The 15,481-nt window shown below is 39.2% G+C and overlaps 1 protein-coding gene across 2 annotated transcripts in view; it reads right to left on the bottom strand.

The window, feature by feature from the left end:
• Positions 1–2,554: 2,554 nt before the first annotated feature.
• The window catches only part of LOC117430243 (transmembrane protein 132E), a 299,335-nt gene continuing 286,408 nt past the window's right edge, over positions 2,555–15,481 (bottom strand). For both annotated transcript variants that reach the window (XM_034050090.3, XM_059000772.1), the window contains exon 9: positions 2,555–13,956. In XM_034050090.3, coding sequence (XP_033905981.3) covers positions 12,853–13,956 — 1,104 coding nt within the window. In that variant the 3' untranslated portion in view covers positions 2,555–12,852. The remainder of the gene's footprint in view (positions 13,957–15,481) is intronic.

Here is a 15,481-nt window from a genome sequence, read left to right as displayed (position 1 = left end):
AAACTGGAAAAATGGAGGTGTTCTAAAACTTTTGACCGGTAGTGTATTTTTTTGTCTGAATGTTACTGTTACAGTAAGCAAAAGACCACGTCAGTATATGAAGACCTCCTCAATATGAAGGACAAACTGCTTCCCCTATTGGGACATGCTGTCAGCCAGTAACATGACCCTTGCTGGTGTGAAATGACCGAGGAAGTGAAACTAATAGATTTAAGATTTAAGGTATGGAGAATGAGAACGTAGTGTAGTATCAGATATCATGAAAAATCAATGACATGTTGTGACAGAGAGCGAATGAATCCTAGTCAACAATCTCCCTCCCCACCTGTGAGGGTGCTGTATAACAGGAACAGAGTGCCCAAGACTGGATGGTTCGGCAGTTTATTCCAGGGTCAGTCGGAATGCCAGCCACCCAGGAAGGGGGCGGAGTCACAAAACCAGAAGTCAGTTTTATTCAAGAACATCATATCAAACATCTGCACAGCCGAAACGTCGTATTTAAATGCACAATTAAACATAAAAGGGTTTCTTTTCTAAAACCACATATAAAGCACTACTTCAAAAAATAAAAAAAACCTATACTAAAACATTTAACAAGAAACTATTGTGTAAACGGGTATGTTTACACCTATACATACAATACAAATTTAGAAGCAAAAAAGTGTGACTGATCATCTGAAATGCCTCTGATTTAATTGGGACAGCTGCTTATTCAGGATACTTTTTTTTGTCCCAAGGCGTCCCGATAAAGCAACACCCACTGTACTGCAGGTAGCTCTCATTTTCTATGCCTTATTCTCAGGCTATCTGTTTGCAGTTCCTGAGTCACTCCCCAGCAATGTCTTCTGGGTCATGTTACTGGCTGAAAGCAGGTCAGTCAGTAGGGCAGCAGACGGTTGCTTAATGACAGGAAGGAAGTCATTGAAGGGGACAATTTCATCCTCCTGGTGAAATGACACTGATTTCTTAACCAGATATCAGGCTATGTATCATTGATTTTAGGATTTTATGTATTTTGACTTTTCGTAGATTTTTGTGACTTCGTAGACCTACCTGTGATGTATTAAAGTCATTTTCACTCCCGTAACTTAGTTTCATCCTTGCTGCGGTAGTTTCAAACTACTTTTGGATGCAAATGTACGAATCTCATTATAATATCAAAGTTTAGCGCTTAACCTTGATGTATCATCATTTTTTCCTGGTTTATGACTCTGGTTTCTGCCTGTTTTTTTTACGCATTCCACTCACTGGCGTAGTTTCAACTAGCTGTTGTATGTGAAACTTCCTGTTTAAACGTTTATGGGCTTTCAGTTACTTTAAAATAAAGCATCTTAAAATATAAAAGAAACCACAAACAATGATATATATTCTTGTTCAGTGTGGAGAGAACAGGAGAGTCAGGAGGTAAAAATAATAAATATAACAATTGCTACTTGTTTTGGTTCATCCCATTTGTTTGTCTATTTATTTTGGCCAAGGTGCCGTTTTGTTTTGTAAACGAGTTTTGTGTTTATCTAAACCTTTTATTTTGCAATAAACCAGCATCCACTCACTCACCATTCTGTGTCCTCTACTTCCTGGCCTGACATCATCACAACCTCTCTGTGACAGTGTCCTTTTGTTGTTAACTCTGAATAAGAAAGCAGCACTCATTCACATGTCAGTTTAAGTTATCTAGCAACAGTGTACAAGACTAACAGAGTGTATCGTCCTTTACTTGATAGACTGTGTCACTGCAAAGACCAAAGCTGTCAATTCACTTAACACAGAGACCCATCTCTGTGACACTCATTGAAGCAAAATGAATTCCACACACAAGGAGCGCTTTCCCTTTGAAACACATTTTCAGCTTCAGTCTATTATTAGCCATTTGAAGCATGGGGTAAGTATGATGGATCCTGCATCTCTTGTGCAGTTCTGATGCTGCCAGATGCTGAGTATGATAAGGGATGGCTTCTTTTGTGAATTTAAAAGCCTTTTATCTCTTCTTTGCTCAAACTATTTGTGTTTGGTATATAACTAGATTATTAAAACTGCAGAATGGCTGATTGTGACGGGCTACACCCTGCCCGTGTGGATTTGGTGTTTTAAACATTCTACAGCATGGATGGGGTTAAAATTCCCCACCCATGCTAAACTCGTGTAGAATGTGACTGTCTCCCGATTGATTACCGCAGCTTTGGTTGAACGAGGTGTTACACCACTTTGACAGTTGCCCCAATTGTTTCTTCTAACTTAGATTGTGTTTTTGATACAAATTAGAAGAAACAATTGGGGCAACCTTGGCCCCCATGGGTTTTACAGTTTTGTCTATTTGCTTGGTGCTAGGCAGGGTTGCCCCAATGGTTTCTTGAAACTTGGCTTGTGTTTTTGATATCTCCACTTTAAATGGCTGGGCACTTTTGATAACTTGCTGTTTTTTTTCACATTTCCAGTGTGCTTTTGTTTCAGATATGAATATACACGTTGGCTTGTGTTTCCTTCAAGTGAGCACTGCACAGTGAGTGGAAGTCAGGTAACATGTTGCAAATCGAACCAAAGAAAACCAGCAAGCCCCATGTTGTACATTTTTATTTGTTTAAAGACACAGACACTGAAGGTAAATAACAGTAAATCAAGCTTTAGACAGACATGGCAATGCAATATTAATAGGATGACGTAATGCTATATACAATCTTACATGGTGTATATATAAATAAGTGTTTCATTAACGACTATACCCTTACTGTGCCTTTTGTTTTGTAGTTTATTTAGAAACAGAAATTGGCAACATGTTAAATTAAGTGTCATATATGAACAGATAATTACAAGTTTTATGCATTCTGCTACCAGCACTATATCACTTTCTTACACCACACTCCTGTGCTAAATTATTGATATCACTCATATTTCCTTCACTTTGTATTGCCGGTTAGATTATGATGTTGACACTCAGAGTGAATGCCATTAGTAGAATAAGGACCACTGTTTTTTATTAGTTATGTACATTAATCTGTCATGATTAATTAATATACCACTCTTAAAGAGTAAGTAGCAGGGTTCCAAAAAAATACAGCGTTACACGTCCCCACGTGCTGCTACAACTGTTTAAATAACATACCTGTAATTTTTCTTTTCATTGTTAACATCCTGACAACTTTTTTACACTTATAACTTTAAAGTCTGTTTCAAAGCTCTTTTCAAAATGTCCGCTCTAGTGCACTGGAATTTGAGATCTATCCTCTAAAATCACAGCAGGAAGAGCGATTAAAAAAAAAAAAAACATAACAACAAGTGCTCTGGCTTTTCTGCTCTGTACCACATCATAGATCGTTACTGTTGTGTTACCTGTTTGTCAATGTGGGCAATAATCCTTACACTATCGGTGCACTAGAGTTGACATTTTGCAAAAAGCTTTGAAACTTTAAAGTTGTAAGTGTGAAACGTTGTCAGGATGTTAACAATAAAAATAACAATTACAGGTATATCATTTAAACAGTTGTAGCAACACGTGTGGACGTGAAACACTATATTTTTTCGGAAACCCGCTACTTACTCTTTAACTTCCATTGTGGTCGATGTTTTTTCCAAGCAAACTATACTGATATAAGATCTCACTGTTATCACATGTAGTATACTGGAGCGACATACTGTGGGCTTCATGGAAAATGTCCCTGGTTCACAGGAGACCTGAGGTACCTCGAGGCACGTCACAGTTATCATGCGGTGCAGCTTGAAGTGTAAAACCAATACCTCCGTCTTCCAGCAGAGTGCACCAGAGAGATTTTAGAAATTGAATGGGCTGTACACTGCGCTATTGTCTACACAGCCTGGAATAAGCAAATTATGTATTGTCCTGCCTTTTGTAATGAAGTAATATACTACTGATGTCTCTTGTAATGCGCCACAGGTGATATCTCAGCTTGATAATTAAGTACAGTTCAATTAATTCATTAAACTCTCAGCAGAAATAAGTAACACTTACAGAAAACCATGCAGTTACCAAGACCTTACATTTCTCTCAATAACCATTCTCATCTGTCTTATAGTTTTCAACTGGAAGGCCATTTTGGCTGTCACAACTCAATAAGTGCACTTCCTGTGTTACAGGTAAAGTAATAGAACCCCACCTGTCATTTTCTATTGCGTCAAGGGAAAACTATTAACTATAACACAGGAAGTGGGGAGCAGAAAGTAATTTTGGGGCCCTATTTAGTAAAAAAAAACAAAAAAAAACAGTATAAACAATAGCTGTTTGTAGCTGTAACTTGTTGCTAACTAGTTTTATACAATTAAAGTGATTGTAGCTAGCAAATTGATTCCATATAACTTTAGGTTAAAGAACGTTCTCAGGTCCCATGCCTCTCAGGACAGCTCTTACACTTCCTAGGCCATTTCACCTCAGCAGTGTCTTCTGGGTCATGGCTGAAAGCATGTTAGTAAGCAGGGGAAGCAGCTTATTGGTTAAGGACGGAAGCTGTTGAAGGGGTGGGGACAATTTCACCTTCCAGGAGGATCAAGGAAGTGCAACGCTATCTGAAAGCATTGCATGCAAGATTTCTTTAGCTTAGTGTAGTGAACTAAAAATATAACAGGTGCACAACAGTTAAGATGGATGGAATGATTTAGCTACAATCACTTTAGATTTATTTCAAGCAATAGGATCATGTTGTTATGTTAATGGAACCTGTAGCAGATACAAATATTGGTAACACTTTAAAATGTGTCTGTAATTCCAGTGTAACTAACACATGATTTCCTACTGATTTCAAATGAAATTCCAAATGAATTCAAGTCACAAGCATGAGTTCATGTCATACTTTTCAAGACTTCATAACATTTCCCTTAATACACATGAAATAATCATGAACAGACACTTATTTTAAAGTGTTACCCAAATATTTGTATCAAGCCATAAATGGAAAGAGATTTACAATTTTTACTCGTATTGACCCTTTCTCCAGTGGCATTTCCCCGTTGCGCATACACTCTGACGCGTTTTCAAGCTTATACTTGCTCACACGTGGCCTCTGAGACAGACATCCGCCAAGGAGAATAAACATATACAGCACAGTGTTTGGTGCCTATAATATAAAACGCTAAAAATAACAAAATTAAACATACTGTATATTATGGAGTTACTGAAAGAATGTTTTTTAGGAATACAGTATTCAGTACATTTTCAACAACAGTCTAGATTTCATGAATATTTTAAACTTCTTAACTCAGAAGTTAAAGCTTTATAGAGGGTCCAACAGGGCGTCCAAATGGAATGAATCTGTCTGTGCCTCCCAGTGCTGGACATTGTAGCTGGCTGACTTTACCACATATAGACAAGCACATTTTGCATCCTTTATGCAGGGGAATTCTTTAAATAAGATTGAAAAAAAAAAAACACTTCCCTCATGTTCCCAATCATTTTGGAATTACAGAATTGATCAAGCATGTTTTTAAGTGTGCCCAGTAAGGTTACAGCTAAATTAACAAAAATATATGTGTAATAGTAGTTTATGAGTTTTTGTACTTTATAATTAGTAATCATGTTGTGTGTAGTGAGTCTCTTATTATAAATAATTTGTCACAGTTTGAGTGGCCCATAATAATAAGAGACACCCCACTCACCATGACTTAAATAATATTACTACAAGCAATAGATATGACGGCTCAAAAGCTCTTACTCCAAATTGTCACTGGCACAAACCAACCTGAAACTCTGCAACATTTAGAGGCACAGTCAAGGGGTCGGTAGTAGCGTGGGTAGTTTGGATAGGCTGAGGGCTTACTAATAGAAAGAGTTGTTCTACAAATACTGTTGCCTGCTATTGACTACGGAGATGTTGTTTACATGTCTCTAAATTGCTTGGACACTGTATTGAACAGACTGCGTAGGTTTGTCTTGGGCTGTGCTGGTTCTATTCACCCATTTGATGTATACTAACATGGGTCTGTTACCACTGCAGTTTAGAAGACTCATTTTGCCTCTCTGCTTTACAAATGTAGACATGGTGATGGTCCAAGATACTGCCAATCCATGTTAGCAAGTCAAGTTAATGAGTGTTCTACTTTAAAGAGCACTGAATGCAAACGGAATACTTATGAGAACAAAGATAGGCAAGTATTTGACATTTGAAATCCAGCTTCACTGCGTACATTTGAATATTTGATTCATAATTAAATTGTTCAGAGTATATGTAGTCACTGACTAATGAGAACTGTGTGAGAGATTAATGATGTTAAAGCTATATTTGTCTACTTTTTGTCACTCTTGAAAGCAAGAAGGCAAATGAATGAGGTTTCCTGGTGTGTGTAAAATGTATTTTTAATTAATTAAGCGTTAAGGAAGGAACAGTTTGTTTACAGGTGTTAAAGTACGTTTAAAATAGTTTTTGATCATGTATACCCAATTTACATCTGTATGCTGCAGTGCGTGATGAAAAAGTGACTGGGAATAAAGTGTGTGGTAATCACATGGTTTTACACACAGTGCTTTACTGAGGAAGTGCGCATTAAAACATTGATTGCTATGCATTACTGTATTTAGTGGGTTGGGGAATTAATTTTTCAATCGCCTATCATTTATTTCCCAAATTGAATTGAACAGGTATAACATTTCAACAAAATGTCTGCTATATTATTAGTGACAATTGAGACTTGGAGAGTGGTGAGGGGATGGAATGGGCTACCTAGTCATGTTGTTGAAGGAGACACTTCTTCACATAGAGAGAGAATGGTGAAGGCATGGGATGGGCTACCTAGTCATGTTGTTGAAGGAGACACTTCTTCACATAGAGAGAGAGTGGTGAGGGGATGGAATTGGGCTACCTAGTCATGCTGTTGAAGGAGACACTTCTTCACATAGAGAGAGTGGTGAGGGCATGGAATGGGCTACCTAGTCATGCTGTTGAAGGAGACACTTCTTCACATAGAGAGAATGGTGAAGGCATTGAATGGGCTACCTAGTCATGCTGTTGAAGGAGACACTTCTTCACATAGAGTGGTGAGGGGATGGAATTGGGCTACCTAGTCATGCTGTTGAAGGAGACACTTCTTCACATAGAGAGTGGTGAGGGGATGGAATGGGCTACCTAGTCATGTTGTTGAAGGAGACACTTCTTCACATAGAGTGGTGAGGGGATGGAATGGGCTATCTAGTCATGTTGTTGAAGGAGACACTTCTTCACATAGAGAGAGTGGTGAGGGGATGGAATGGGCTACCTAGTCATGTTGTTGAAGGAGACACTTCTTCACATAGAGAGAGAGTGGTGAGGGGATGGAATTGAAATTCACTATTTTTAAGATGATGAAACCCCATTTTATACTATTCATGTCCTGTATATTGAAAATGACTATTTTACTATTTTTAGTTAATAGTTAATAATAATCTGTTTATAATTAGGGTGATAGTATTGCTTTCACGCAACAGAAGACCAAAAACACACGGCAGAACAAAACTGTTAACTATGAAATGCATGAGGATGAAATTTAAATTGCTTTTGTTAAATGTAGTATAGCTTTAAATAGTATGACTCGTTACACTGAATTATTTTTTTTAAAGAAAAAAAGAAAAAAATATCAAAAACTAATATGAAACACCTTAGGGTACTAACAGACCCCTACATTTTTGGTTTGATAACTTTATGGGGTGTGTTTTTCCTGGACAATTTTGAATAAGAGCTTTATCAATATTTTCATCAGTCTTTATATATTCTTTTATCATGTTTTCTGTAACCCAAGCAGAAAGGGGTACAGTAATACATTAAATAAAACTTAAGCACACAAACATTTTGGCGTAACTGCACTCAGCCTAGTTTAGTGTAGGTATATTGGTGAAGGGACAGCATTCACAGCACCTATCTGTGGGGATCCTGGGAACATCCCTAAAATTGGTTGATGGAATCCAGGTGTCTGATATTGTAAAATACTCAAAACAAATCCAGATGTGGCTCCCTCCAGTGGTGCAATGGTTATTCAAATATATCTAAACCTCTTCCCTTTTCATCACAATTTTTGATTGAAGGTTTGAACGTTTGGATATCATTTGTAAAATAATTATGATTTAATAGTTGTCAGAAATTCAGAAATGCAGTTCAGAATATGAAAGGTTCAGCCATCTTGGATGTGGTTTGAATCTATCAACACTGTGTCTAGAAACATTGAGGAGAACCCCAAACTCGTTCCTCATCTCCTGTAGCTTGTAGTTAAGGCTCTTCATTTCCAATGTTTATTTATAATACTGTAATAGTCAATCAATCAGCTTTGGGTTACACCCCCCAGCAGAAAGTCAGCATCTACAAAATCGACTTCAAGGTTTAGATTTTTCCAGCCAACCACAGTAGTGTCCCCTCTTTCTTCCAACACACACGCATTTACACAGAGAGGCCGAGCCATCATAAGCTTTTTAATGTGTGTGTGTGTGAGAGAGAGATTGCGAACTTAATAAAAAATACTTAATTAATAAACGCTACAGGCCTGCTATCCTACACTTTCTCTCTCCACTGACCTTTGCTTTGCATTTCCATTTAGTATTTTTGCACCACCTAACACTACAAACAGCAGGTGTCCTCCAGGTTAAGCAAGTGGTGTTATTCGTTGGTTGCTATAGCTATAATGCCAGCTTATATCCAGGAAAAAAGGGTTAAGAAGTTGTGCTAGTTTGACCAGCAACTGCAGCAGGACATTTCCCCTGATCCCAAGTACAGAAGCTTACTTGATGTGGCACAACAGTCCTGGAATCTATTTCTGAGTTCCACATGGTATGAAAAAATTATGGGAATTATTGAGTCTACAAGAGACCATGGAATCCCTACTTCAATAAATATGATCTACATGACTTCTACAGAAGTAGACTGGATAAATTCTTCCTGTAATCACACATTGTGCAGCATGTATCTCTCTGAATTTGATTCCAAGATCTGACAGCAACAGCCAGTAGGGTGGCAGGTCTGACGTCTTGAAATGCATGATAGCATACTTCCTTTATTATTTAATAAGCATGATTAGATAATTATTACAATACAAACATTTACAAATTCAGAAGCTCACTAATTTTGAGTAGGAACTTTCCTTTCATGCAAAGAATGTTGGGATAGATGTTTTATGTCTCATCTAATGTTTCCTGAACCTGTTTAATTATTCAGGGAAACCAGTCATCAAACCCCACCACTGACAAACAGCATTACTTTACTTAAGAATAAGTAACATGGAATTGAACATGGATTCTGTGTTCAAACGTTTAATGCCATTAGCTTATAGGTGTTAACTATAGTGTTTACATGGTACTAAGTGTACAGTGTAGGCTAATTTATTTCATATTAAATATTTCATCCAGTATTTTCCATATACAATTAAATGCTGTCCACATGTAGTCTTATACACAAATCCAGTAGTCATTTACAAAAAGTAATGGAGGGCTACTTACGATGGCTTTTCGGATTGGTTACAAAAATATGTTAAAGTTTATGGGCCAGATATTTGAAAGGTTTACGCAACGCGCAGAGGGTTATGCACGTTGCAAATGGCTGTTATGCACGAATGTGCAACATGTGCCATATTCGAAACTTCTTTTTGCGTGCCACAATACGTTTTGCGCTGTGCACACATATATGCATAGCGTAATTTGCCAGGAGTGGACGACAATTTGCGAGATCCTGCCATGTTCGAAATTATGCGCCAAGCACAAAACCAGTTTTGCGAGGCACAAAATAATGCTTTTAAAAAGCAAGCCTTAACGCCACACATCACTCCAGCACTCACTATCGCAATCACTGAAGTGAAATGCAGGCGCTTTCCGAGGTACTACAACAATGGAAAACACCCAGCGATCATACAAGGTTCCGTCCACATCTATATAATGATTATATTCAAAAGAACGATTGTGATAGCAGCATCACTAGATTTAATAGATGTTTAAGAAATAAACAGGGAAGCTGCAATCATGATCGTTCTTTCAGATTGAAACAAAACGAATCCGTTTCCCAAGCACGCTTTCTTGGTGCTGAAAGAATAACTCCCAAAACAGAATCACAAGTACAGCACAGTATCATAGTGCATACCATCGGTATGTAACATAGACCGAGCCAGCAGATACTAAACAACTACCTGTATAATGCAGGAACGCTTTACTTTAATAGACACATACAGCAGTAAATGCAACCCTAGATCGATCAAGCAACAGATTGCACCACTTACCTTGCATTCACATAGATTTCAATATCAAAGACACTGTTTATACAGTAGTAGGCTAGGCTACTGATTACTGTATTGGTAAATTTTGTCAGCGTTTTGAATTTAAAATGTACGAAAGGTGCTCCTTTCTTATTCCACTGCCCGTTCAGCCCGTTTTATTTAAGTTGAATTAACTGCCCCCCAGGTTTGTCAAGCAAGTTATGTATAGGCTATTAAAAAACAGATGATTCCAGCTGGATTATTAATATTATTATTAATTATTGTTGTTGTTGTTGTTGGTAATGTATGTATATAACAGACACCCATATCCAGGGCGACTTACAGTTCACGGCTAATACTGAGAAAAAAACCGATGGTACTTTAACAGAAAACAAGAAAGTCAAAAAAATGTAAATGAATTAGAATAGGTAACATGTACTCAGATTTGTGTGACACCTGTCAAAATTATGGAGACAGAAGTAGAGAAATCATAAACTCACTTCCCAACAGCACAGCATAGATATATCTGTTTGAATTCCGTAGAATCTGTGATGGCCCTTTAAACATTTAGCTTATTAGCCATGCTAATGCCTGTGATAATGATAAACATTAGATACAAATGTATGCATGTGCGCAAATTTCATATGCTTAATTAAGCGCAAAATTATTTGAATTGCTCCGAAGGCCAAATTTCAATGAAAATGGCTAAGTTTTGCGATGCGTGTGACAGACTTGCAATGCGCAGAATGTTCCATTACATGCATTTAGCTAGCCCTATCCTCAGCAACATTGGCAAAGGGCTGCAGTGCCCAAGGGCTTAATCCATAAAATATCCCTGTTGCATTCTCCAAAGGCTCCCTTTCCTTTCGTGCCACTCCCCCGATAATTCCACACTCGGGTATAAGGACACAACTGACTTTTTTTTTTTTGGTATTGTTACTGTATTTATTTCTCATTGATATCAGAAGCATACTTTGACACCCACGATCTGCATTCCATGCTATTGACTATGCCATACAGGTGTGGTAGGAGCAGGGGGAGTGGTGAGTGGGGGGCAGTTGGAAGGGGCTTTCAGCAGGAGTATGAGTAAGGGATACACATGTGCAGGCTGCATCCACAGGCAGCGTTCTTGCTCCATGCTGAGATTCCCGTCTTCGGGGCTTCCGAATAGAGTTGTGTTTTCAGCATTGTGGGTTTGTTTTACAGTCCACACTTCGTAAATATGTTTATGTATAGTGTAAGTTGCACGGGTCAGAGCTACTCAGAAAATCGGCTGACAGGCGCGTTTCTGTAAAATAAAATGTGGAGTTTGATGCTACAGAGATATTTTGTCCGTCTCCTTCATGTTGACACTTATCCAGTTAGTAAGTTGTTACAATATATTTTTATATAAGTTATATGTTGAACAGCCTATACTATCCTGTGGTCTATTGTTTCATTTCTCCATTTAGTAGCTTATTTATAGATTTGTGGGGGAGGGCATGCAACTTAGGGGGTGCCAATGCTACCTATGTGTGTTGAGCTTTGATTCTGCATTCCATGTGCAGGTTACATTTGAGTGTAGACAGAGGAATATTGGTATGTACTGTACACCTATGATAGCTGCTTGGCAGGGTATTGTTAACAGCCCATTGTCGTGTAGTATTCCATTTCTGCGCATTCACGTGTAGCTCTTGTGCATTTCTGCTATATTGGTAATGAATGCGCAGGTGGTTTTGCGAGGCATGAACACATTTGCGAATTGAGCAAAAAACTGCTACTTTCCAACTTTGCGCAACTGTTTTGTGCCGTGTTGGAAAATATCAATTTTTGTGCAAAAGCACTAATTTTTGCGAGACACACATTTTGCAAGGGGATTGTGCATTGCTTCGAATATCTGGGCCTACATCTTTAAACAGGTTTAATCCTAAAGAAATTAGACACCCCCAAATCAACTTAATGTTATCAGAATGCTTAGTTGTTTAAACAAAGAAGCTTTCACTTTTATTTAAGTGCTTATGAACATCTGGTTGGAATTTCTCATCTGAACAAACCGGCTCGTGGTCTTTCTGACCTGTATTGGGGAGACTTGAATTGGGGTTGGGGACACTAGTTAGAAGTCAACAATTACACATTGACAGACGCTAGGTTGCCACTCCAACCATGCATAGTGTTTTTGGAGTGTTTAAGACACGGCAATTATTCAAACAAACAGCATCATCTCGTTCTCAGTATTTCTTACGTATGCATAAATGATACATTTTCAATAAAGACTCAACATAAACTATCCGTCCCAACATCCTCTGTTTCTGTGACCTGCACTTCAAAGGCCTCTTGTTAGAGAAGATACTTGCATTTATGATAAACGAACAAACAAAAGCCGGAACTGAGCCCCACCACGCCACAAACAGCCCTACATCACCCAGCGTTTGTGGGTCAGTAGAATACCTCCCTATTGTGTCAGTACTGTTCTGAGACATCTGACCCACTCTGGAGGTGTATATCCAGAACAAAAGAATAGCAAGCCATTGAATAGTCTTCAAGGATTTGTGGATTTAAGCTTCAAAGAAGAAAGAAAGAAAGAAAGAAAGAAAGAAAGAAAGAAAGAAAGGAAGAAAGGAGTGTCTGGGAGAGGAAGGGCACTGTGCAAAGAAAACAATGGTTTGTTCCCATTGTTTATTTGTGAATGCCACTAAGTGAAACTAAATTGCGGCACCTTTCTTGCTCTTTCTAGGCTATCTCCTTTATCCTACGCATGTAGTCGTGCAGTTCTTCAGGGTCTTGAAAGCCCATGTCCTGGCAGACCCATTGTATGTCCTCCTCGTCCGCTATCGGGATAGAGTTGTAGGGCATGTCCTCTGAGGGTAGAGTGGTGAAGGTGGTAAACTTGACCCGCTTGCGTTTGGAGGTGGGCGAGTTAAGGGGTTCCTCACTGTGCTCCTTGGTGGACCCCCCTGAGCTCCCGTCTCCTCTTCCATGGACCTGGCTCTGCACGCTTGTCTGGGAGCTGCCACTGCTGTGGTGGTCTCCATGACAACAAGTCTGCACCCCTTCCAGGGGGTTTCCTGGACTTTCTGGCTGCCGGGGTGAGAGGTCATTCTGTGCCCGCAAGGGCTGCCCATTTCCCAAGAACACCCAGTGATGAGAGTGGTCAACATTGGCCTGGCCCTCTGGAGGAATACGTTTGTGCCGGTACTTGAGAACAAAGACGATGCAGTTGATGAGGAAGACCAAGATGGCCAGGCAGAAGACACCTAGGAGGGCATACATCCCAATCTCCAGGTCTGTTAGACTCCGAGGGGCCTGGACAAAATCATCCTCCTCTTCTTCCTCTTCTTCATCTTCCTCCCCGTATCGTATGCTAGTGGTGGGGAAGTTGGTGTAATCGATAGGGATGCTGGCTGGCTGCTTGTTTGTCAGCTCGTAGCTGTCTCCATCCAGAACTGATCTCCTAGTAGAGGCTGTTTCTTCTACCTCTCTCGTGCCCGCTAAGGTTCCCTGGCTTGTCCTGCCCCCTTGATAGTAGTCTACATCTTCTTCAGAGTCTTCCTCCGGCCCGAAGCGAACTTTGACATAGACGGGAGCAGAGTAGAGCACGCTTTTGCGTTTGGTTTTCTGGCAGGCTTCACAGATGGTCATCTCTGCTCGAATGATCTCCCCTGCGCCCTCTCCTTCAGCCACCACTGTGGGCCAGCGGAGATGCGGGTCCTGTGACACCGAGACCACCTTGTCGTCCAGTGTGCTGACCTGCAGGTTATAGTCTTTTGGGTTGTATAGGCTCAAGGGTGCCGCTGTGCCGTCACTGTAATATATCCATATGGTCAGTGTAGCCTCCTGTTGGACCAAGAACACATAAAGTTATCAATCAAGGAATCGTGATTTTAGGAAGCAATAACTAATTAATTCATTTACTTAAAGTGATTGTAGTCAACACAATTATCTGATGTTCACTTCCATTCGTTATATAGGTCTATATGCAAATGTGTAAGAAACAAATGTTATGATAAACGGTTAGAGAAAGTTCTCAGTTACCATGTCTTGCGCTCAACATATCTGTAACACTTCCTGGGTCATTTCACTTTACCAGTGGCTTCTGAGTCAAAGCCTGTTACTGGCTGAAAGCACATCAGTTAATCGGGGAACCAGTTGGATGGTTTATAAGAGGATAAAACACACTAAACGGGTGGGGACAATTTCCAAGGAAATGACCAAGGAAGTGCAGCACTGTGAGCACAGCTTACAAACAGATTTATTTAACTGACTGCACAATATGATATCAGTAGTGCCTGTTCACTATAACATGTGTTTCTTTCAGATCTGGGCACTTGAGACACTTGAGACCCATGTAACGAATGGAAGTGCACAGCAGGTAAGATTTAGGAAATGACTTGAGATTCAAGACCTTATTTCCAAGGGGGGCACAGCGTTGAAATATATCACATTTGCGCACGTATGTGTGTTATTATAAAATGGCTACATCACTCCTGCCAAAGGTTCCTGGTAGTATTTAAGGAAGTCACAAATGTAAACGTGTGTTAGGAGTGATTAGTAAATGGAGTAGCTTTGAAAAAATCATAATATGAATGTTCAGTCCCAGGACAGGATGCGCCAGACAAACTCAAAGCAAGTTCAAAGCCAGGTAAAATCAGATAAATAAATCAATAAGGGAGCAACACAACCCACAACCACTCGGGAGGATTGCAAACGCCATTCAATAATAATGAAGATGTAAAAAAAGCAATTAAAATGACTTTTGAAGCTAATGAGATTCTGGGCCCCTAACTTCTAATTGAAGTTGTAGGACTGGGTATAACATCGGTTCAAGCAATACTGTACCTCATTTCCCTACGCTTGGCAATTTATCAAACATGTTTGTATGTCAGCACCTTTAAAAACCAGGTCATGCATTAGATGAATGTAATTGAGTGCATACAGCAGATGTGTCCCATGATGCTGAAGGAAGCAGTGTTATTAAAAATAATGTGTGACAAATAAAATAAAGGATTACTGGAAATCTGAAATCATAATTGATCACTCAGAAATCACCCTTTTTCAGTCCAGTGAAAAGAGCTAGGTTGTTCAGAGGGCTAATTTCTACAGTAACCTCTCCTGCTTTTCACCTCGAATTGAAGTACAATGGGAAAACAAATATCTAGGACAGTGTGTTTTATCCTGAATGGAAGTACAGTGGGAAAACAAATATCTAGTGATCAAGGGTTTTGTTTAAACCAGTTCACTTCTTTTTTTTTAGCTTGCTCGTTCACATGTTGAACACAATTACTGCCTTGGATCCCATTTTAATAGTCACACCTGTAAGGTTAAAAAATATTTGTATAAAATCGAGAGTTTATTTTAGATT

Source organism: Acipenser ruthenus, chromosome 26, assembly GCF_902713425.1.
Source record: "Acipenser ruthenus chromosome 26, fAciRut3.2 maternal haplotype, whole genome shotgun sequence".
NCBI classification, from domain to species: Eukaryota; Metazoa; Chordata; class Actinopteri; order Acipenseriformes; family Acipenseridae; genus Acipenser; species Acipenser ruthenus.
The sequence above is the reverse complement of the archived record's forward strand: the minus strand, read 5'-3'. Positions and strand labels throughout refer to the sequence as shown.